Raw genomic sequence first — 25,109 nt, 5'->3', positions numbered from 1 at the left:
GGGGTTCTCACCCGTCCAGTTAAATTTAAATTAAGTTGATACCAACTGAAACTATTGATTATTGGGATACAATTAATCCATGTATTTGTCTGGGATTCGGCTCTGAGACCTCTGCTATTCCCAGCTGAAACTATCAAAGTCACAATGGTGGACGAACAGTATTCAGCGTTGCTCCACTAAACCTCTCATCCGTAAATCTTCAGTCATTTCCAAACTGATGCTATTGCTCAAAGATGGGAAATTTACTAATACCATCTCTAGTTACGGAGGCAGATGGGATTAGCATGAGTTATCAATTGTTCAGTCATGGTATCAACTGCCAATGGACACCAGGTGCATTCTGTGCATTAAAGGGTGTGTGAATATGCATAATCTGCATGCACAAGTCCAAGGTGATACACTTTGGTGGTGGTATATGTTAAACACAAAGGTACAATCAAATCAAAGTATCCTGTGATAGTTTTACCTAACCGCATTTAGCACTGGTGTATTATCATGCAAAATCAATGACAACACAGAATGAATGTGCGATCACAAAGTATTTAATGACATTGTGGATCGATGGAACACTAACGATCAAGATGCTTGCATCCAGGCTCAATCACCAGTTGCAAAAAATACGAGGCATATCAGTGGCGAAGGGTACATTCTCGCTACACTAGGGATGAATGTTCTTTTATGTCTTACTCCATTTGGCCTCATAAGACGGGTCTTGCAAAATTCAGCAAGATTCCCACTTCCGGCTTTTTCATAGTGCCTGCCTAGGTTATATTCCCATGGTTCCCGCTGATGTGGAGAATGAGCATAAAACCTTACATGGTTATAACTGGACACAAAAAATATGCTGGTTCAGTTCTGATGTTGAAACCATCCTCTGCATGATATAATCAATTCATTGACATACAGAGACCGTTCCTGTGGCTCGGGTTGTTAAACCAAAAGCATTGGGAGTGCTCACTGCAGATTGCAGGGATAGCACCAAATAGCAGCATTCCTCATAGGAGATGGGAAGTATTGTTTATGCTTCTTTACGTTTAACTCGGCACGGATGACTGACACCTTGAAATTCAGTTTTATGGGATTATAACATTAAGTTAGTTCCATTTACTGTGCCTAAAGTACCTCCTCATCATTTGGCTGCGGGGAACAAAAACCATTCTGTCCGGTCTCACCTTCTGACATCTAGATTATGAAGGGTATCGTCAACTTAAAACCTCACAGGCCTAGGGATGCAGAGATATGGGTCGTTAACATTGTGCTACGTCACTTCGCCGATGGGCACCAGCAACATCCCTGTCCTTGGTCAAACTCACTTACTAGTGGTTATGCCATGGTGCTGAGTACAGCGCTACGGGTCCAGCCATTGCTACACTGGATAGGATGATCATATCTGCGAGCTATAATAACATGTTTTGTTTATGATTAGTCAAGCAGAGTAGACAGGGACATAAGACCAAACTAGATGTTGCATATCCCATGGACCTTGGGTTGCGTGTGATCACGCATCTACACCAGTATGTCAAGGTCCCTAAGAGCCTTATAGACTCTGACTAGCAATATTGTTAGTTACATAAAACCTCGTTAGAAGGAATCACTACAAACCTTCTCCAGAGGGTTAAATGGGTCTGGCATATACAGGAGTGAACATTGACATTTTGAGTCTCACTCCACCAGGACCACTATACCTCAGCAGCAGGGTTATGGACCACATCCTAGCTGCTGCAGGATGGTCAAACTATCGATCTGTCCAAATATTCAGAATAAACCCATTGCCAGATCGGGGGTATTTGCCAACTCTATGTTAGGTATGTTTCATACTTCCTACCGGTTGAGGGAGGTTACTGTTGCCACTATTGTTCATTAATAGCATCAACATGTCTATATCTATGTCATGTCTGAATGCAATATCAATGCTCACTCATCATTGGCCTATGTATGACGTCTGTATGACGCCTGGACTCGTTTCCACGGCATGAAATCACAGAGCTTTAAAATCTTTACGTAGTCACTCACGTGACCGAAGTAAAATAGTAAGATTAAACGAGAACTTACCAGTTTGAAGTTTGATCTTTATTTTATGAGGAGTAACGTTGAGGGATTACGTGCCCTCCACGCCCACCCTCTATCATAAAGGTCAACTGGTATTATAGTTTCTCTCATCTTACTATGTTCAGTTCAATAACTGGTGTGTGATTTCACACCGCTGCTTTGAAGATTGACACGCATGCGTACTGGCGGGGTCTTCACGTAATCCCTCAATGTTACTCCTCATAAAATAAAGATCAAACTTCAAACTGGTAAGTTCTTGTTTAATCTTACTATTCATGCAGTAAGAGATGGAATATCAGTTATCTCCAACAGCCTCTTTGCTGACAATGTTATGACTTCAGTTAAAATGTTCGGAGTTGGCAATCAGAAAGTATGCCAGGAATAGGGAAAGGGATGATATTTAATCAACCACCAACAACCACCCATGTCTGTTTTGAGAGTCTGATGTATTTGACGCCAAGCGGGTATGATTAGAGCCGTAATACATCTTTACACCTCTAATTCCACTGTCACAGATGGATGATAGGAAGTACAGGACAAAAGAACAAGCACAGTCAAGAGTGGCGGCAGCAAAAGAATAGTAGAGCATTTATGGATTGAGAAAGGAGTAGAAATATGTAATTCTGAATTTAATGTTACTTTCATTTAAAAATGCAGGGCCTGTTGCTTCTCGGAGTGAGCAAGCCAACATAATTGTGATAAATAATTTAGTACTTGTACAATTACGGAGTCTTATAATAGCTGACATATTTTATTCATTGGGATTCTTAGCTCAAACTTGGCAGTGGGCCTGAATTCAATCAACCTTATTCAGTTGCAATCTCACAAAGTACAGAAATCACCAGGTGATCAATTGGGAAATTGCTTCATCTACAAATGTATTGAATACAATCTGCAGCCTCATAAAAAAACATATTAGATAACTAAATTAAATAACTTTAAAAAAAGTTACCATCATTATAATAACAAAGTTGCTGAACATTTCATTAGTCACAGTGCAAGGCATGAAGGATCTGGTATCGTTAACTCTATTCTTCAAGAGTGGAATGCTAACAGCAGTCTTTCTTCTGAGTCAAAAAGTTGCAAATCCACATTCCACCCTTCCCTTAGTTCAGTGAAGTGAGGGAATGCCACACTTTTGAAAGTGATGCAATTCAGGTAAAATACTTGCAAGGTGAAGTCAGGCAGCATCACTGGCAACAACGCATCCCTTCCAGACGAGTTCAATTCTTTCCATGCTTTCTTTGAACAGTAGGTCAGTGGAATGACGTCACCAGTCCCAACAGCCTTGGGAGCTGCTATTCCCAAAGTCACTGTCACAGATATCAGATTGGCCTTCCTGAAAGTAAACCCATGGCAAACAAATGGGCCATATTTTCTCTCCCCCCCCCTCAGTAGTGACATTTCTACTGTCCAGTCTACTGGAACCATTCTAGAATTTGTGGAATTCTGAAAAATGACAATCAGTCCATCCACTATCCCCATGAGGACCTCTTTCAAAAACCAAGGATGCTTGCAATCAGATTCTGCGCATTTATAGCTTTCAGTCTCATTTATTTATCCAATACTAGAGTTTGATTATTGATGCTTGAGTTCCCTATTCCCTTGGGACAGGGTCTCCTCCATTATTTCTTGGAGTGTTGTATTTGTGAAGACCAACACAAATTTCATTTTATTTCACAACTATTTGTTTGCTCCCCAATATTATTTCTCCTGTCTTTGTTTGTAAGGGATTCACATTAGCTTTGCTAATCATTTTATTTTTCTGAAAATTCTGACATTTTTCCAAACCTCAAGTTTTTTGTCAAGATGGATGTTTATTTGTGTCAAACTATGGTGCAATTCTTTACGTTAGTTTTGTTTGTTTGCCTTAATGTGAATTCCCAATTTACCATATCTAACTCATGCCTTCTGCCTTTGTAATCTGCGTTGTTCAGATTTAAGTTTAGTCGGTACTTGTAATCTTTATCTAAATCGTATCATATTGTTATTACTGTTCCAAGAAGCCTCTTAAATGCAGATTATTAATTATCCCTTTCTCATTAATCAATTGGATCTAAAAAAAAATACCCCCATTGGCTTTTTGCATACTGATCTAGAAAACTATTGCTTATATAGTTTGTGAATTCATCCTCCACAATATTACTGCAAGTATTGATTTTCCAGTTTCAATGGTGGATTAACATTCCCTGTGAAAATTGTAGTGCACAATTCTAAATTCTTGATTTATATAAACGTATTTACACCAGTACACCGTTCTTAACAAAAATCTACCCATCATGTGAAACCTCACAAATAACAGATATAAATTAGATAACTTCAAGACCGAAAGTCAAAAACCTTTTTCATAACAGACAAATCGTTTTACCACCACTGTGGACACTAAAAATGTGACATTAAAAACTCCGCCAAATTTAGGCATGAATATTTAATTAATAAATAAACTTCATATGGCCCTTCATACATATACGTTTTGATAATGATCTAGGTAAATATCTTCATCAATACCAGGAGAAAGGTACAGTAACATGTCTGGTATTCCGCCCAGCAAAGATCCCGTAACGGACGTTGTGCTTGGTGTCCATTGTCGGTACCTCTGTAAGTTAAACCATGGAGGCTCCAAACCTCTAATGCTTTTCAAAAACTCAACGAGGTATCCTATGGTAGTAGCGATTTTTGGGCGGGTGAATTATTTTCTCTTATTTTCCAATTTAATATATCCAAAACATTGTTGTGTCATAAACGCGACGACCGTTTACAATATATTTTCCGACTTTTTAAAATCAATAAAAAAAAATATTTTGGACATAAATTGGTCATCAAAACTAAGAAACTGAGCCAATCTTCAATTTGGCAACACACTGTCTCTTGTTTACATTTCGTACGGACCAAGTCGCTAACTTCATTCCTTCGTGTCAACTTCGGGAAGCTCCTCAACGACCGTTACGGAGACATTTTACTTACTAAAAAATCAGCCCAAATCAAACGTTCTGACGAATCATCGGCCATCGATATAGCTCGAATCCATAAGGTAATGTACCGTTTAGGTAACATTGGTGTAAATGTTTGGTTTTCGCTAATAGGGTAATCAAACCTTTTTTGCGTCCACCGCAACGTACGTTTGTGTGTATGATGTGTAACCCGCATTGCGGTGTCCACTCAGATGGATGCAGTATTCTACTACATGATCAGGTGAATGAAGTGGAAACGGTGTTTGCAATTTTATTGTTCCATGTGGTATTCATGAACATAGAAAGGAATATGAAATACGTGCACTTACTGTGCCAACCATTACACAACCGTTACACAAAATGTATTTGTATATTCTGATACCATTTTCGGAAATTTGCCATCAATATGCTATCTTTTCTTATATTTTTGGTTGATACTATGTTAGTCATGAACCCAATAAAGTGCTTGTCAACTGTTTTTAAGGAATTCGAAATGTGACCCCCATTGTCACATTTTTGTGTGTAGCATTGTAAAAAGACACAAATACTCTATCTATAAATCCCTTGTCAATTCTTCCCTTCCCTCCCGTACCACCCCCTCCCCGGGCACTTTCCGTTGCAACCGCAAGAAGTGCAACACCTGTCCCTTCACCTCGACTCCATTCAAGGACCCAAGCAGTCGTTCCAGGTGCAACAAAGGTTCACCTGTATCTCCTCCAACCTCATCTACTGCATCCACTGCTCTAGATGTCAGCTGATTTACATCGGGGAGACTAAGCGGAGGTTGGGCGATCGTTTCGCCGAACACCTCCGATCAGTCCGCAATAACCTACCTGAACTCCCGGTGGCTCAGCACTTCAACTCCCCCTCCCATTCTCAATCCGACCTCTCTGTCCTGGGTCTCCTCCATTGCCAGAGTGAGCAACACCGGAAATTGGAGGAACAGCACCTCATATTCCGCCTGGGTTGCTTGCGTCCGGATGGCATGAACGTTGAATTCTCCCAGTTTTGCTAGCCCTTGCTGTCTCCTCCCCTTCCTTAACCCTCGAGCTGTCTCCTCCCATCCCCCCGCCCTCGGGCTCCTCCTCCTCCCTTTTTCCTTCCTTCTCCCCCCCACCCCCCATCAGTCTGAAGAAGGGTTTTGGCCCGAAATGTCGCCTATTTCCTTCGCTCCATAGATACTGCTGCACCTGCTGAGTTTCTCCAGCATTTTTGTGTACCTTCGATCTTCCAGCATCTGCAGTTCCTTCTTGAACACAAATACTCTATCATCAGGGTTACCTTATCTCATTTTCTATTTTGCCTGTCTTTCAAAGTTAATTATCCTTGAATATTATTTTTTCCCAATCTTGGTCACTTTGTAATCCTATTTCTACAATGCACCCTTGTCAGGCCTTTCAGTAGGATGTGGCACTTGCATGTGATTATTCCAAAAGTAGGTTATGTGCAACTGACTACCTTAGGTGGTAGTTCTATTAACTAAATCACAGTGGACATCTGTGACATCAAACTCTATTTAATAGAGTTTGGCATCAGGGCTCCTGTTGAAAGAATGGATAATTATAGTTTTCTTTTCCACTGCTGATGTCTCTACAACATGCAGCATTCACTTAACTCAAATGTACATTCTCGTTTGTGCCTTGAATTTTGAGAAGTAATTCAGTTGCAAGGTCCAAGCATAGTTGTCCTCCCAAATGTGCAAATGCTTCCACTACCCATCTGGTGGCCTGATACTGATTAGAAGGAAGTATTCCAGCAGATTTTTTCAATTATTTGCCTGTGATTTACGTTGACATTGTGTTTTGCTCAAAGAACCCTCGATGAATTTGAACTCACCCACTTTACATTCAGAGGAGTGGGCACCAGTTTTGTTAGTCATCAGAAGTTGCGAATTCATTTAGAAAAGTTGGGAGATGGGTGGATTGGGAGAAAATAGACCCAGTAGTGTAGATTAGTCTGTCTTTACTATATCTATCACCACACAGATTATGCATGCTGCACATTCATTATGTAGTGCAGTCCAGATCTTCATCCATGGTCCACATGGGCAAATGACATTTTTGATTGGCATGGCAAACAATACCTGGTTCTAGTCAACGTACTCCGGATGGTTGGAAATTGATCTACTCCATAGCCCCACCTCCGCAGTTGTGGTCCAGAAGCTGGCATGCCATTTCTCTGTCCACGGGGCTCCTTATCAACTACTTTCTGATAATGACAGTCAATTTACCAGCCAGTGCTTCAAAGACTTTGTTACACGCTGGGACTTTCGTCATATCATCATCAGCAGCCCCGAATACCCACAGTCAAACGGGCTGGCTGAACGTGCTGTCAGGAGTGCCGAACAAGTGATGGAATGATCCCACAGAGCAGGATCACACGTGCACCTAGACTTGCTCAACCTACGCAACATCTCCCGTGACCCGATATTGGGTTCACCCGCCCAGCGACTGATGTCAAGACAGACCCGAGCCACACTGCCTGTGGCAAAACAGACACTAGTACCGCAAGTTCGCACACCATCTGAAATCCAGTCCAAGCTACAACAAAAATGAGACATTTAAAAAAGATGGTATGACAAGACGAGCAGACCACTTCCACCACCAGCCAAGGGACAAGTAGTCCGTCTACAAACAGAGAAGGGTCACGACTGCCTCGGTGTAGTATCTGGAACTGCTCCCGAACCACGTTCATATCTGGTCAATACCGACGGCAGAACCGACAGGCACAATAGACAGCATATTGTGCCTGTGAATGAACCAGCGCCTCCTCTGCACCAACCCGACCGCACAAGTATACTTCCATCACCATCCAGCGCCACTGGCTCGATCATATCACCGTTGCCAGCCACTCCTGATCCGATCGTCTCGCTCACGACCACGTCACCTCGACGCCAGCCAAGGTCTCCAGTTTCATCGCCGGGTATGCTACTTCATTCCCCTGCACCTGTTTTTATCACGATCACATCTCCGGTGAGGGGAGGAAATGCAGGACTGCAGGTCGCACCTGCAAGCCTAACCCAAAGTACCAGGATTATGTTTGAACTGCCTTTGGTGTTATTCCCTTCAGCTTACTTATACTTACCACATGTAATCAGTGGTACATATATTTTGCATGCGATTATCATATTAATTTTATTATGAGTTAATTCCAAAGAGGAAGGTTGTAGATTAGTCTGTCTTTACTATATCTGTCACCACACAGATTATGCATGCTGCACATTCCTTATGTAGTGCAGTCCAGATCTTCATCCCTACCCTGAAATGTTAGTACTGTTAAGATAGCGCGTCAGTGTCTCCCAGCAGACTAGATGCTGACCACGGAGACAATAGAATGTAATGTTCCCTCCGGTTGTACTACAATAAAGACTATGAGTTACTACTGTGTATGGGTCTCATCATTCAACAATAGGATTGTGTGTAAAGTTATTGCATTTTATACATTTCCTCCAAAAGCAAGGTGAAAAATGGACAGAAAGCTGGTATTATGTTGGTGCTGGAGATAGGACAGATGCACACATTAAATATTTCCTTTGCACCCAAAGTGATTATCCGTTAATTAATAATTAAATATTTAATTGTGTATTGAGCACAATTTTGTATTTAGACTGGTGCATTTAGATCAGTAGAATTTACAAAAAAAGCAGAGGCCAGTTTAATATAGCAAGAACATAGCAAGGGGAGATGCAACGAGACCTGGGTGTCATGGTACACCAGTCATTGAAAGTAGGCATGCAGGTGCAGCAGGCAGTGAAGAAAGCGAATGGTATGTTAGCATTCATAGCAAAAGGATTTGAGTATAGGAGCAGGGAGGTTCTACTGCAGTTGTACAGGGTATTGGTGAGACCACACCTGGAGTACTGTGTACAGTTTTGGTCTCCAAATCTGAGGAAAGACATTCTTGCCATAGAGGGAGTACAGAGAAGGTTCACCAGACTGATTTCTGGGATGTCAGGACTTTCATATGAAGAAAGACTGGATAGACTCGGCTTGTATTTAGAAGATTGAGGGGGGATCTTATAGAAACTTACAAAATTCTTAAGGGGTTGGACAGGCTAGATGCAGGAAGATTGTTCCCGATGTTGGGGAAGTCCAGGACAAGGGGTCACAGTTTAAGGATAAAGGGGAAATCCTTTAGGACTGAGATGAGAAAAACATTTTTCACACATAGAGTGGTGAATCTCTGGAACTCTCTGCCACAGAAGGTAGTTGAGGCCAGTTCATTGGCTATATTTAAGAGGGAGTTAGATGTGGCCCTTGTGGCTAAAGGGATCAGGGGGTATGGAGAGAAGGCAGGTGCAGGATACTGAGTTGGATGATCAGCCATGATCATATTGAATGGCAGTGCAGGCTCGAAGGGCCGAATGGCCTACTCCTGCACCTATTTTCGATGTTTCTATGTTGCATTATGAGAGGTGACATCTTTCAAGAGGTCATTAGAAACTCCATGCAGTAATATAAACAAGAGGATAGTGCTTATACTTTAAGCAACATTTCCTAGACTTTTTTATGGGACCCTGCTCTGTGCCATGCATTGTGATGTGATACCTCTTTAAAAGTGTTTTATTGACTTTAAAGCTCTTTGTGACTTAATCTCTCTGTTTTTTTTATAACCCTCCCTGTTTTTATTGCATTGTCCCTTCTTTACCCTTGTCCCTCCTCCCCCTTCTGCCATGGGGTAGACTGACCCCCCCCCCCCAAATATTTGCACATCCCCAATCTATTCCACTCGTCACTATAATTTCATGTATCTTGTGTTTTATGATTGTTGGCAGATCAATTTCCCTCCTGGGATAAATAAAGTTATACTGTATCGTATCTACATTAAGTTATTAAACTGGCCACAGATGATATGCAAATGTAATGCAAGTCATTGGTTAGAACATGCGCTCACTCTCTCTCTCTCTGAAAAACTATGGATTCTAATCACTATGTGTGAGTCTGATGATTTCCTACCACGCCGAGCATTGGCACATCTTCTTTTTTCTTCTTCTTTTTTTTCATAATTTTGACTTTTTTTTCTTTTTAAAATTTATTAAATTTTATTAGAAGTACAATCATATGGCACCAAAGTGCCTAATATATATTTTCATAATACATTTTATGTACAACTTCTTTTTTTTTTGTTACATTGGAAAAAGATTAGAATAAGGAAAAGAAGTTAGATAGTAAAGGATAGAAAGATGCGAAATATATAGTGTGTGAAGAAAGAAAACGAGTAAATGAAGAAAGTTGAGAATGAGAAAATAGAAAAAAATAAATAAAATAAAAAAAGGAGATCATTATTTATAATCTTGACCAACCCTCGTCCAGTCCTGAAACAGTTATTTTTTACAATTGTGTTGCACCATATGATTCCAAAAAAACGACGAATGGAGACCAACTCGTTATGAATTGGTCTGATTTATCCATTAGGAGGAATCGCATTTCCTCAAGATGAGCGGTGTCCAACATACTTGCAATCCACATTTTAAGCGTTGGTATTGATGTACCCTTCCAAAATTTAAGTATTAATTTTTTTGCTATTATTAAACCATAGTTAAAGAATAGATTTTGAGATGTGTTCAATTTATTCCCATCTTCCATTACGCCAAATATAATCATTTCAGTATTAGGTTCCATTCTTGTCTTGAATAATTTTGTAAATATTTCAAAAATATCATTCCAAAATCTATAAAGTTTTATGCAGGAAACTAAGGAGTGTGTTATAGTTGCATTTTGGGCTAGACATTTATCACAAGTGGCGGATATATTTGGATAAAATTTGTTCAATCTTGTTTTTGAATAATATAATCTATGTACAATTTTAAATTGAATTAGATTATGTCTTACATTAATTGAACATTTGTGAATATATATCAAGTATTTTTCCCATGTAACCTTCGTGATTTTTATCATTAGTTCCCGTTCCCACTCTTCTCTAAGTACCTCTGTCGATGGTAGGTCTATATTTAGAATACTATTATATAAATATGATATTAATTTTTGTGAGTCAGCTTCAATATTCATTGCTTCTTCCAATACTTCAGAGGTTATTTTTTGATATCCTTGTATATATTTTTTCATGAAATCGCAAATCTGAAGATAGTTAAAATATTGGTTGTTTTTAATTTTAATTGTAATTGTTGGAATGATAGTAGGTTTCTCATTTCGTACATATCCCCGATCCTTCTAATTCCGAGACTTTCCCATTGGTTATATGTCTTATCAATAAGAGATGGTTTAAATAAAGGGTTATTCGCTATTGGCATTAACAATGATAGATTTCTTAATTTTAAAGATAATTTTATTTGTTTCCAAATTCTTATTGTGCCATATATAATTGGGTTCTTCTTATATATTGTGTTATTCAGTTTTTTGGGGGAGAAGAGGATCGTTCCTATATTACAAGGATGGCAATCCTCCTTCTCCATTTTTATCCATTCTGTCTGTTGGGTAGAACTATCCAACCAATAAATCATATTCTTAATATGCACTGCCCAGTAATAATACATAAAATCCGGGAGTGAAAGTCCCCCGACCTCTTTTGGTTTACATAAGTGTTTTTTTGTGATTCTATGTGATCTATAGTCCCAAATATAATTAGTAATATTAGAGTCTAATTTAAAAAAGAAAATATTTTGGTATATATACCAGTATAGACTGAAATAGGTATAGTAATTGTGGTAGGAAGATCATTTTTATTGCATTTATTCTACCTAATAATGATAAGGGAAGTGTTTTCTAAAATTTAATCAGCGTATTAAGTTTATTTAATAAAGGTATGAAATTAGCGTTGAATAATGCTTTATATTTTCTAGTAATTTGAATACCCAAATATTTAAATTTTTCTGTTGCGATTTTAAAGGGGAACTTCAATAAGTGTGTAGGTTCTTGAGGTTTTAATGTCATGATTTCACTTTTATTCCAGTTTATTCTATATCCAGAAAAAGACCCAAATTCCTCTATTGAATTTAATAAATTTGGTATGCTCGTTTGTGACTTTGTAATATATAAAAGTATATCGTCTGCATATAATGGGATTTTATTCTTTGAGTCCCTGGTATTATAGCCCTGAATATTCGGATGAATTCTTATACTTTCAGCCAGGGGTTCTATCATAAGGGCAAATAGCAGGGGTGATAATGCACATCCCTGCCTATTACCCCTTGATAGTTGAAATTTTTGAGATAACATGTTATTAGTTAAAATTCTTGCCATCGGTTTATCATATAATAATTTTACCCATGTTATAAAATTCTCTCCCATATTAAATTTTTGTAGTACTTTATATAAGTATTGCCACTCTACCTGATCAAATGCTTTCTCTGCATCCAAAGAAATAATTGATATATCTTCTTCCTCTACTTTTATGCGAGTACATTATATTAAACAGACGTCTCAGATTATTAAATGAGTATCTTTTAGGTATAAACCCCGTTTGATCAGGGTTTATCAATTTAATAATATATTTGCTTAATCTTCTTGCTAAAATCTTTGCTAAAATGTTCTGATCTGTATTTAAAAGTGATATAGCTCTGTATGAGCCCGGTTCTTCTAAATCTTTATCTTTTTTTGGAATAAGCGTAATAGTTGATTCTGTTAGTGTTTCAGGTGGTTTGTTTTCTTTAAAAGCATGGGAGTATAAATTAAATAAATAAGGGGTCGTTATCTCATGACATTTTTTATAAAAATCATTTTTAAAACCATCTGGTCCCGGTGTCTTACCAATTTTCAGCGATTTTATTGTTTCACCTATTTCTTTGATTGTAATTTGTTCCAAAAGGTCCAGTATTGGAAGATTACAGTTATCTAGAAAAAAAATTATTTTACTATCTTCTATTTTAATTTTAGATGTATATAAGTTTTGGTAAAATTGAGCAAATCTATTATTAATATCTTTAGGTAGTATTAGTAATTCACCTTTCTCTGATTTAATTTTGGTTATAGTATTTTCCTTTTCTTGTTTTTTCAATTGGCGAGCAAAAAGCTTATGTGGTTTGTCACCAAACTCAAAATGTTCCTGTTTTGTAATTTGGAATAGTCTTATTACTCTTGCCAATAAAATTCAATTAAGTTTAAATTTCAGTAATATTATCTTATTGTCTTTATCTGTCGTGGAATCTTTAGCATTATCTAACTCTAACTCCCTGATTTCTTGTTCTAACAACATTTGTTCTGTCTTATTCTTTTTATTTTGAAAACTTTGATATGAAATTATAATTCCTCTCATAAATGCCTTAAAAGTTTCCCATAATAAAGAAGGCAAAGTACCTGGTATATCATTTGTATCGAAAAAAAGTTTCATTTGTTGTTTTAAATATTGATAGCCTTGCACGTCATTTAAAATATGTGTATTAAACCTCCAAAAAATTTTTTTACCTGGCATCCCTCAAATTTTACTGAAAATGTCAACGGAGAGTGATCTGAGATACTACTAATGTGGTATGTTGGATTGTTTGTATATGGCATTAATTTCATATCCACTAAAAAATAATCAATTCTTGAATAAGTTTTATGTACCGAAGAGTAAAACGAGTATTCCCTTCCAACTGGATTAGCAGATCTCCATACATCTATTATATTAGTATTTTTTATATATGTATTTAGAAGTTCGCTAGTCTTAGATTTTAAATTACTCTTCCTTTGTTTTGCTGATTTATCTAGATATGGATCTAAAACACAGTTAAAGTCCCCCCCTATTATCACAGTAATTAAACTCTGATATTATGTCTATAATTTTATCAAAAAATCGGGGGTTGTCAAAATTCGGAGCATAAAAGTTAGCGGGGTTGCATAAATTTCTCCCGAAACTATAATATACCTTCCCTCTTTATCTGATATAGTATTCTTTAATTTAAAAGGAATACCTTTTCTAATAAGAATAGCCGTACCGCTAGATTTAGAAGTAAATGAGGAGTAGTATGTCTGGCCTATCCAATTCGCCTTTAATCTCATTTGTGTTTGTTGTTTCATGTGTGTTTCCTGCAAAAACATTATGTCGCTTTTCAACGATTTTAGTTGGGCAAAAATTTTACCCCTCTTAACTGGTTCGTTGGCGCCCCTTATATTCCAACTACAAAATGTAATTCCTCCATTCTTTATCTGTCTATCGTCTTGCATTGTAAATCAAGGTGATATTCCTGATTATCTGCATCTGCAGTTCCCTTTTGAACACTTTGTCTAATATTCCTGAATCATATGGTGCAACCAAATACCTCAGAATTTAGAAGTTGGGTGGTCATCCCAGGTTATTAGATTTATATTGCATCTCCTTCTTGTAAAGTGCCTTAGAAAAAGAAAGAAAAATGTGATATACAATTACTTTAAAAAAAAATAAACAGATAAAAATCTCGATTGTGCTTAAAAAAAAAAGGTGCTATTAAGGTATCTAAGGAAAGATACCTTAAAGACGAATAGCCATCAATGATGGCAAAAAATGTATAGACCTCCGTGATGTTGTTATACATTGAGCTCCTCCCCCTTGGTGAAGCCTCATAAAAAGTTACATACCGTTTCATATTTTGTCTTTTCTTATATGAATTTATCAAACCAGCGCCATTGAAAGCCGAGAGGAAAAAAAAAAAAATGATCAGGATGAGACACAAGGAGTAAAAAAACAAACAAATATAGAACACAACATATACACGATTATATAAGTATATATGTCCTTCCAACTTATCCAATCTTAATCTGCATTGGCACATCTTCGACCTGGATTTCACTGTGTATGTGCATGCGGCGCACGCTGCCGCCGCCCCAGATGTTCGTGCCTCTATTCTCCTCAACCTAGCCGGTACGGAAGCCACTTGCCATGCTAGAAGATTTTATTATGCCCATGCACAGTTCAATGCTGCGGGTATCCAGATTGTTCCTGCTGAATCTATTCAAGACCCTGAGTACTTACTTAACAAGTTCAGACACCTATGTGAGTTACGCATTAATCTTGTTATGGAGCGCCATAAAAAATTTTTGTGCAGCCAAAAGCGCGGTGAACCTGTCGAAGCGTACGTCAGTTCTTTGAAGCACATCACCAGCCGGTGCGAGTTTGACAATTTGTGCTATAGTCTGATACGAGACAGACTGGTTTATGGAATTTTCAATGATAAGGCGCGTGATTAACTTCTACGTGATACTGATCTCACTGGAGACTGCTGAAAATCGCTGTCGCATTCCAGAAATGACAGATTCTCATACCAAATCTTTGGGGCATGGTCCCCATTCTGCCTATGATGTTAATGTTGCCGGCACAGTTTATCAGGCCCAACGCCAGTTTTCACAGGTGCCTGGCAGATCTGATCTTAAGTTAATTAATAATTGTGTGAACTGTGGAAGTTCGCATGCAGGCATTCGTGAACGTTGCCCAGCTTATGGAAAACTTTGCCACTTCTGTAAACGCAGGAATCACTTTATTCGTTGTTGCTGCTCACTTGGAAACAGAATGCAGACAAAGCAATCCGTCAATCTGCTCCAGCTTGAGAGCTTAGATCCCGAGCTTTCCCATATGGCTCCCACGCAAGCTGTTCTGACTAACGAGGACATACTGTCTGCTAACGAGAATCTTGATATCAACATACATTCTTTGTCGGATTTGTCTCGTAAACATCAAGATCCCATGGTCACTCTTCTCAAATGAATGTTATTGTTAAACTCGACACTGGAGCTCGTTGCAACGTTTTATCCTTATCTGAACTCAATAGGATTCGAAAAAACGAGATCATCAATCACACGGCTGCCACTTTACTTCCATTTGCAGGCGGTGCAGTGCATCCTATCGGTCAAGTCGAGCTACGACGCTACCTTGATGCACGTCTGTTGTTATATGGTTATATGGTGTCCACAGCCTGAGCTTCTTTATTGTCCGAGAAAATGTGCCTTCTCTGCTAGGCGTTGGAAACCTCCGCTGGTCGTCCTCATCTCCAGTAAAGATGCGATGGCGCAGGAAGGGGCAGACCGTCCCGTGGGAGTGACAGGGAAAGAGACTAATCTGCGCGGCGCTGACAGGCAAGAGAAGTGATCGATGTGCGCACGTGTGGTTTTTACGATTTTTAAACCTCGCTAACTTTTACGACATTCAACCGATCGGGACAAAACTTGGTGAACTCGCAGCATAGGAAAACGGTGAGTGAACTGGCAAAAAAAATCGTAGCTCTATCGTGAACCGTTTTTGCGCAAATAGAAAGACCTCGCAGTCTCTGGGGAGGCAGTGGATGTCAGGGAGCTCCAACGCTGCGGAAGGTTCGACCAGCCCCGACGCGAGGTTAGATCATCCGGTATGGGGGCGCTGACATCCCTCGATGTAAGAGCTGATCGCCTCGACGTGGAGGGCCCGCCGCCGGCTACGGGTGTCAAGATCATCCCACCAACGGAGGGCTCGAGGCCCTCGACCTCAGGAGAGCAAAGGGAAGATTGAACCTTTTTTTTTGCCTTCCATCACAGTGAAGAACGTGGAGGAGTCACAGTGATGGATGGTAATTTTAAAATGTGTTTTGTGTGTTACGTGCTTTTTATATGTATGACTGACTCGGCAAATAAAATTCCTCACATGTTGCAAAACATACTTGGCTAATAAAGTATTATTGTGATTGTGAATTATGCATAATAAAAAGTCCCACAAATCAAAATGCAATTTCTGATGTTGCATAGAGTATATTGCCCAGAAAATTGTAGAGAAATGTATGCTGTTCAGTCAGTAAATTCAAGGGATCTTTCATGCTCCTCTTCACGCTGCAACGGTTTCATTTGATGGTGTAGCACTCCGTCAGAACTGCATTTTGTACGACACTCAAGTCTCTGGCATTGATTATGAACATTCAAATGTTTTTGTGTCGAGCATTCTCACCTACTAAGGGGACAGCAACTGTGCTGCAGCTGACTTCATGCTTCCTAATGATTATTCTCTTTGAGGAACAATCATATTATAATGAGATTAATGTCATTTTCCTGTTGCTGTTGAAAACCACATGTTCAAGTCATGATTCTTGACTTGTTCTGGACTTTATAAACTCCACCATCAATAGTGTCACCTCCCTCAAACAGGTGACCGTATTCCCGAATCAGAAGCCATGGATGAACAGCGAGGTCAGGCTACTGCTGAAAGCACGGGATACCGCTTTCAGGTCAGGCGATGCTCGAGCCTACAGTTCAGCCAGGGCTAACCTGAAGAGGGGCATCAAGAAGGCCAAGCACTGCCATAAGCTCAGGATTGAGGAGCACTTCAACAACAACTCCGACCCCCGACGCATGTGGCAAGGCATCCAGGCCATCACAGACTACAGACCCTCCAACACCACCCCCACATCCAGCGACGCCTCCTTCCTTGAGGAGCTTAACCACTTCTATGGCCGCTTCGACAGGGACAATCTAGAGACAGCCATCAAGGCTGTGCTACCTGCCGATCACCAACCCCTCACACTCACCCCCTACGACGTATTCGTGGCACTGAGTAGGACTAATGCACGTAAAGCTGCTGGCCCTGACGGCATCCCCGGGCGCGTGCTCAGGGCCTGTGCTGCGCAGCTGACAGACGTCTGGACTGACATCTTCAACCTGTCACTTGCCCAAGCAGTTGTCCCCACGTGCCTTAAAACCACCTCCATCGTGCCAGTGCCAAAACACTCCACTGCGGCAAGCCTCAACGACTTCCGCCCAGTTGCACTTACCCCCATCATCACCAAGTGCTTCGAGAGGCTGGTCCTGGCACACCTCAAAAGCTGCCTACCCCCCACACTGGATCCCTATCAGTTTGCCTACCGCAAGAACAGGAGTACGGAGGATGCCATCTCAACGGCACTTCACTCCGCCCTCTCCCACCTCGACAACAGAGACACTTACGTAAGAATGCTGTTCATCGATTACAGCTCAGCATTCAACACCATTATACCATCAAAACTGATCACCAAACTCAGTAACCTGGGCATCGACCCCTCCCTCTGCAACTGGATACTGGACTTTCTAACCAACAGACCCCAGTCTGTTAGGTTAGACAAGCACACCTCTTCAACCCTCACCCTGAACACCGGCGTTCCACAGGGCTGTGTGCTGAGCCCCCTCCTCTACTCCCTCTTCACCTATGACTGCACACCTGTACATGGTACTAACACCATCATCAAGTATGCAGAGGATACAACGGTGATTGGCCTCATCAGCAATAACGATGAGTCGGCCTACAGGGAGGAGGTCCAGCACTTAGCAGCATTGTGCGCTGACAACAACCTGGCCCTTAACTCCAAGAAGACCAAGGAGCTCATTGTAGACTTCAGGAAGTCCAGGGGCGGCACGCACACCCCCATCCACATTAACGGGACGGAGGTGGAACGTGTTTCTAGCTTCAGGTTCCTGGGAGTCAACATCTCCGATGACCTCTCTTGGACCCACAATACCTCAACTCTGATCAAGAAGGCTCACCAGCGTCTCTTCTTCCTGAGGAGACTGAAGAAGGTCCATCTGTCTCCTCAGATCCTGGTGAACTTCTACCGCTGCACCATCGAGAGCATCCTTACCAACTGCATCACAGTATGGTATGGCAACTGCTCTGTCTCCGACCGGAAGGCATTGCAGAGGGTGGTGAAAATTGCCCAACGCATCACCGGTTCCTCGCTCCCCTCCATTGAGTCTGTCCAAAGCAAGCGTTGTCTGCGGAGGGCGCTCAGCATCGCCAAGGACTGCTCTCACCCCAACCATGGACTGTTTACCCTCCTACCATCCGGGAGGCGCTACAGGTCTCTCCGTTGCCGAACCAGCAGGTCCAGGAACAGCTTCTTCCTGGCGGCTGTCACTCTACTCAACAACGTACCTCGGTGACTGCCAATCACCCCCCCACCCCCCGGACACTTATTATCACTTATTATTATTTATTCAAATCATTTGCTATGTCGCTCTTCCAGGGAGATGCTAAATGCATTTCGTTGTCTCTGTACTGTACACTGACAATGACAATTAAAATTGAATCTGAATCTGAATCTGATCTGATTGTCTGTGGTGTAAAATCCTGTGGTGCCACTGTGGTTAAATATCTTTTTGAAACCGCTAGCTATGCTCCAACTTTAAAACAGTGGATGAAAACAAGTGATCAGTTTGAAGAAGGGTCTTGACCCAAAACGTCATCTATTCCTTCTCTCCATAGATGCTGCTTCACCCACTGAGTTTCTTCAGCATTTTTTGTCTACCTTCGAATTTTCCAGCATCTGCAGTTCTTTCTTTAAAAAAGTGCTGGAGAAACTCAGTGGGTCAGGCAGAAACTCTGGAGAAATAGGATGGGCGACAATTCAAGTGAAGATTCTTCTTTGTAGATTGCAGAAGGGGGCAGAAAGTTCGTAGAGGTGGTAGCAGGAGAAAACCTAGGAAGTGATAGTTGGATACAGGAAAAGAGGGGTTTGATTGGTAGATGGTGGACAAAGGCCAGAGATGGGAAGAGGATAATAGGTTGAGATATGGAGAACAGACACAAAATATGAGTCCTGAGGCATATATACAAATGGAAGGTGTAGCATTGGCTATAGCATGTTAGCCAATTAGAATGCTTAGTAATTATAATCCCACCTAATTGTAACATTCATAGTGTAAGATCCTGCCCACTGCTTGCCAGTCTGAGTAAAAGTGTGAACATGTGATGACATGCTGTGTAGTTGATGACCTGAACAATAAAGATGCTCGTGTTTCAACCCGTGTGAGTTTGTGCTCTTTACAGAAGTGGAAAGGATTGTTTTTGGTCAGTTACCCAAAATTGGAGAATTCAATGTTCATTCTGTTGGGTTGTAAGCTACTCAATTGGAATATGAGGTACTATTCCTCCAGTTTACATATGACATAACTCTGGCAGTGGAAAAGGCCCAGGACAAAGGTTGGTATGAGAATGGGAAGGGGAGTTAAAATGGTTAGCAACCCACAGGCAAGGGCAAGTGTTTGGCGATGTTGTCGACATGAATGTTCAAATAATGGTTCTATAATATACAGTAACTTCGCAGCATTAGAACTAGAGTAGCAGTTAAATTCTCTCTTGATCTTGCCAATATTAATCCTCATCCAACATAATTGAAGTAAATGTTATGTTTATTATTATCAGTGCAGTTTGTGAAATCTTGTGGCATGCAGTGATTGCCACCTTTCAAGAGACTACACTGCAAGGTTCTAAGCTGGACACAAAGTGCTGGAGTAACTCAGCGGGACAGGTAACATCTCTGGAGAGAAGGAATGGGTGATGTTTTGGGTCGTGACCCTTCTTCACCCTGATGTCAGGAGAGTGGATGGTACAGATAAAATGTAGTCGGAGACAGTATGACTGGTGGGAGAACTGGGAAGGGAGAGGGGAAGGGGTACTTGTTCTACTTTGATTATAATGTACCTGAGTCACAAACCTATGCCATAGTAAAAGCAAATCTTCTATGACGTAAGAGGATAGAATCTTGAGAAAGAATATAACACACTTGGCCTAAAGATGAAACCGACACAAAATGTCACCAGTTTACGTTCTCCAGAGATGCTGCCCGACTTACTGAGCATTAATTCAGCACTTTGTATCTAAATTTGCAAACTAGCATCTGAAGTTCCTTGTGCCTAACACACTTAAACTTGTATTTCCACCCCCACCACCCATATCCTTTCGAAATAAAGAGCTTTTGAATTTTACTTCTATCAGTTATCACAAATTATTCAAATAAACAAAAAAATCCCTTTAAAATAAATCTCGTCTCCTTATTGGTTACTCTGTCAATAATCCGATTTATTAGTAGCTGATGAGTATCTGAAGAAGGGTCTCGACCCGAAACGTCACCCATTCCTTCTCTCCAGAGATGCTGCTTGTCCTGCTGAGCTGCTCCAGCATTTTGGGTCTATTCTTGCTCTTAGCCAGGTTACTCGAGATACTTCAAGTACTAACCTGTCTACTCAAAATACTTTTTTTTTTCAATCTGCATTTTATGTCAAATGCCGTTTATGTTCTTCTTACGGCCGGGCAATGATGCATTCCATAGTAAAGTTGCATTTGAAGAGAGTTCTGGCGAGCAGAGGGTTAACTTCTGATTGAGTGTAGAGGGAGAAAGAGATTGAGGCCTGGTGTGTCTGTTGCCGCTGCGGCCACGGGAGGGAAAAGTTTGGCGAAAAGTATTTCGCGGAAGTTTGGGGGGGAAAAAGGAACTTTCAACCGAGCCTTTCCACGGTGAAAAACCACACTGACAGAAGATCCGGGACAAAGGTCTCACAAAGAGCTCGGAAACTTATGAGGAGGAACAAAAAGCACAGGAAAATAGAAGGCACCCGCAGGAGCTCAACCCCCCCACAAGGAATAGTTTCGGTATCAGAGTGACGCGGTGAGTTCCTAATACTTGACCCCGCGCGTATCTAAGCCAGAGACAGGAGAAGCTCAGTCTGTGTTGGAATTTGCTTGGGATTTGAAGGCGGCCGGAGAAAGTTTCCCCCCTCTATATCTCTGCCTGGATCCTATTCCCACTCTCCCGCCTCAGTTCACCTGGGAGAGGAAGTCGGCTCCTTCCGGCCGTGTGGGTGGACCAGCGAGCTCGGCACCAAACTTCCTATTGAAAGCACCTGCGTTGTAAACGGGGGCAGAGAAGCAACCTCAGTAACGGGGATAATACAACAACAACAACAACACAAACCCGACCGACTTCCATGAAGTTTCAATTTCTGGAAAATTGCCTCTTTTTAAAACAAAGATAGAGAACAATCCAAGTACTTAACAGTATTTCGAATTTATTTGAACTACTTTTGTTACCAGAAAGACTGTTTCACCTGTCTTTCCATTGTCTGAGGATGAGGAGCGTTTAAGTGGAGTTGAGAGGAGGATTGTCAGCATCTGGCTCCGGAACGAAGCGCCTTTGGCAGCGGCCCCTCGCACCCAGGTGTGCGGGCAGTCAGTCGCTCACCTGTGCTCCCCGCGGCTTCTGCCACCGCCAGCATGAAGGTGACGGTGCAGTTCGGCCGCACGGGCATCGTCGTGCCTTGCGGGGACGGGACCCTCAGCGTCAAGCAGCTCATTCACCAAGCCGTCCAGAGATACTGCAAGAACACCGCTAAGGTAAGAATGCCGCACACACGCGCGACTTCATAAACCAAGGTAAGGTACACTGGGTACATTGTTTACCTGTGAGCAAACTGCCATCTAACATGGTGACTGACAGTTTCTACTGTGAGTAAGGAGAGTAATTATAGTCGCAACACAGCCGCACGCCATTCGGCCCAGTACTATGGTGTTTATATTTACCATCAACAACAGGAGGTTATTGCAAGGAAGCCAATTCCGGCTTTCAATGTAATCGTATTGATCTGTGATCTAACTCGCATACGATTATGAGTTTTGTTGTTAAAGCAGTTTGGCTAAAAAACGTTGTCAATTTCTGATTTCTTTAAAAAACAAAGCAAAATTAATATTAGGGGCCAGGAGCTTCAAGTTTCTATCATCCTTTACAACTTCGTCATAACCTATTCATCCAATCCTATTTACATTGACTTTTATTCCTCTATTCTTTGTAATATTTGCACAACTGCATCTTTCAACAAAATTCAAAATGAAACTTAAAAAAATATTATTTTAGTAATATTTGTATCTTTCAAACAAATGCATATCAACATTCTTCTACATTTTCAGAATCATCTTCAATCTTCTGTTGTGCTCTGTCTGTATATGTTAACTTGGGGACACCAGAGGTTTAGTTTTAAAATAGATTTGATTCCACTTTTGCATCATGTGAGGATTAAAAATGAATTTCATCAGTGAAAATGTAATCCCATCTTATTCAGTGATTGCTAGCTGGTTTTGCTATGTTGCCCATTTATGCGTTTTTTTTGGCTCATGATTTTGAACTTTGCAAAAAGGTAAACTCATAAATATTTACACAACTCGGTGCAGTGGGTGCTGTCTCTTATTCAAGCTATTAATCAGAGATTTGACATGACACTTAAGTGGTCGCAACGGTCTGGTGTAGAGAAGATGCCACACTGGCACAGGTATTGTCTTTTGGAAGAGACATTTCATCTTGTTTGCTTGTAAAGACAAAATGCTATTCAGTGATCTTATTTTAAAGAAGAGAAGGTGCATTCTTTCTGGTGTTTCAGCCACTATTTAGTAAGTAAAATCACTTCTCTGCAGCACTTCCCAGGGCTCTACTGTTCAGTGTGAAAGTCCTGTTCTAGTTTGACTCCCAAAAATGCAACTCCTTACACTTATCTGAATTGAAGGTGTTAGGTAAACTACTGGGACTGAAGGCAGATAAATTCCGAGGGCCTGATGGTCTGCGTCCCAGAGTACTCAAGGAGGTGGTCCTAGAAATTGTGGGTATATTGATGATAATTTTAGATTAATTCCTGTGGATAGGAGGGTAGCTAACGTAACTCGATTTTTTAAGGAAGGAGGGAGAGAGAAAACGGCGAATTATAGACCAGCTAGCCTTACATCAGTAGTGGGGAAGATGCTTGAGTCGATTGTTAACTATGTTATAGCACAGCATTTGGAAAGCAGTGACAGTATCGATCAAAGTCAGCATGGGATTTGCAGGTACAACAGGCAGTGAAGAAAGCTAATGGCATGTTGGCCTTCATTGGAAGAGGATTTGAGTTTAGGAGCAAGGAGATCCTACTGCAATTGCACAGGGCTGTGGTGAGACCGCACCTGGAGTAATGTGTGCAATTTTGGTCTCCTAATTTGAGGACAGATATTCTTGCTATTGAGGGAGTACAGCGTAGGTTGACCAGGTTAAATCCCGGGTTTGGGGAACTGACATATGACGAAAGAATGGGTCGACTGGGCTTGTATTCACTGGAATTTAGAAGAAATTGCGGGGATCTTATAGAAACATATAAAATTCTTAAAGGATTGAACTGGCTAAATGCAGGAAAAATGTTCCGATGTTGGGGAATCTCGAACCAGGAGTCACAGTTAAAGAATAAGGGTTAGGCCATTTAGGACTGAGATGAGGAAAAACTTATTCACCTGGAGAGTTGTGAATGTGTGGAATTCTCTGCCACAGAAGGCAGGGGAGGCCATTTCACTGGATGTTTTCAAGAGAAATTTAGGGTTAGCTCTTAGGGCTAAAGGAATCGAGGCATATGGGGGAAAAGCAGGAAGGGGGTACTGATTTTAGATGATCAGCCATGATCATATTGAATGGCGGTGCTGGCTCGAAGGGCCGAATGGCTACTCCTTCACCTACTTTTCTATGTTTTCTATGAACCTCATTTACTATTCATTGGCCCATTTGCCTAGCTGATCAAGATCCTGTCGTAATTCTTGCTAACCATTTTCACTCTCTATGATACAATCTATTTTAGTGTAACCTGCAAATTTACTAATCATGCCTTGTACATTCTCATCCAAATTGTTAATATGGATATGGATAATACGAAAAGCAATGGGCCCTGGACCTATCCCTGAGGTGCAACACTAATTAACTATTGTTACCACTTTTGACCCTGCAGTTGTCTCTGTTTTTGCCTTTTTTGTTGTCTGGTATCCAATGTTGCTTGAGCTGAATTTTCCATTTTGTTGGGCATCCATATGACACAGCCACCTTTTTAATCAATGCCAAAAGCTGGCCCATACTATTTGCAATTTGATTTGCGTATAGTAATATGATGATAGTTACGTGACTGGACTCATAACTCACAGGTTTAAACAGAGAAAATGTTGGAAGCACTCATGAAGTTATAGAAAGAGAAAGGTTGTGGAAAGATGGATAGGGCAAAAGGTGTATCCAGAGTCAAGAGCATTTAATTGTCATATGCACTGAGACTGGATTAATTAAATTCTTACTTGTTGCCGCTTTACAGGAACATTAAATGCAACAACACAACAAGTAAACATATACAGGTAGACACAAAATGCTGGAGTAACTCAGTGGGGAGGCAGCATCTCTGGCTGCTGGATTCCAAAACGTCGCCCATTCCTTCTCTCCAGAGATGCTGCCTCACCCGCTGAGTTACTCCAGCATTTTGTGTCTACATTCGATTTAAACCAGCATCTGCAGTTCTTTCTTACAAATAAATATATACAAATATACTAGGTAAATCTGATCTTAATAGTGCAAGCCAGAGTATTCTTGCACAACCTTAACAGTGCAAAGAATATCTCGCTGTTGAGGTAGGGTGGTGGTCAGGGATTTTTTTAGTTTAATTTTGGAGT

At 40.7% G+C, this 25,109-nt stretch overlaps 1 protein-coding gene across 2 annotated transcripts in view; it reads left to right on the top strand.

Moving 5' to 3' along the window:
• Positions 1-21,673: 21,673 nt before the first annotated feature.
• The window catches only part of pard3b (par-3 family cell polarity regulator beta), a 1,048,449-nt gene continuing 1,045,013 nt past the window's right edge, over positions 21,674-25,109 (top strand). For both annotated transcript variants that reach the window (XM_033024356.1, XM_033024355.1), the window contains exon 1: positions 21,674-22,010. In XM_033024356.1, the coding sequence (XP_032880247.1) occupies positions 21,891-22,010 (120 nt within the window). In that variant the 5' untranslated portion in view covers positions 21,674-21,890. The remainder of the gene's footprint in view (positions 22,011-25,109) is intronic.

Source organism: Amblyraja radiata, chromosome 7, assembly GCF_010909765.2.
Source record: "Amblyraja radiata isolate CabotCenter1 chromosome 7, sAmbRad1.1.pri, whole genome shotgun sequence".
NCBI classification, from domain to species: Eukaryota; Metazoa; Chordata; class Chondrichthyes; order Rajiformes; family Rajidae; genus Amblyraja; species Amblyraja radiata.
Note: the sequence above shows the minus strand (reverse complement) of the source record. Positions and strands in the feature narration are given on the sequence as shown.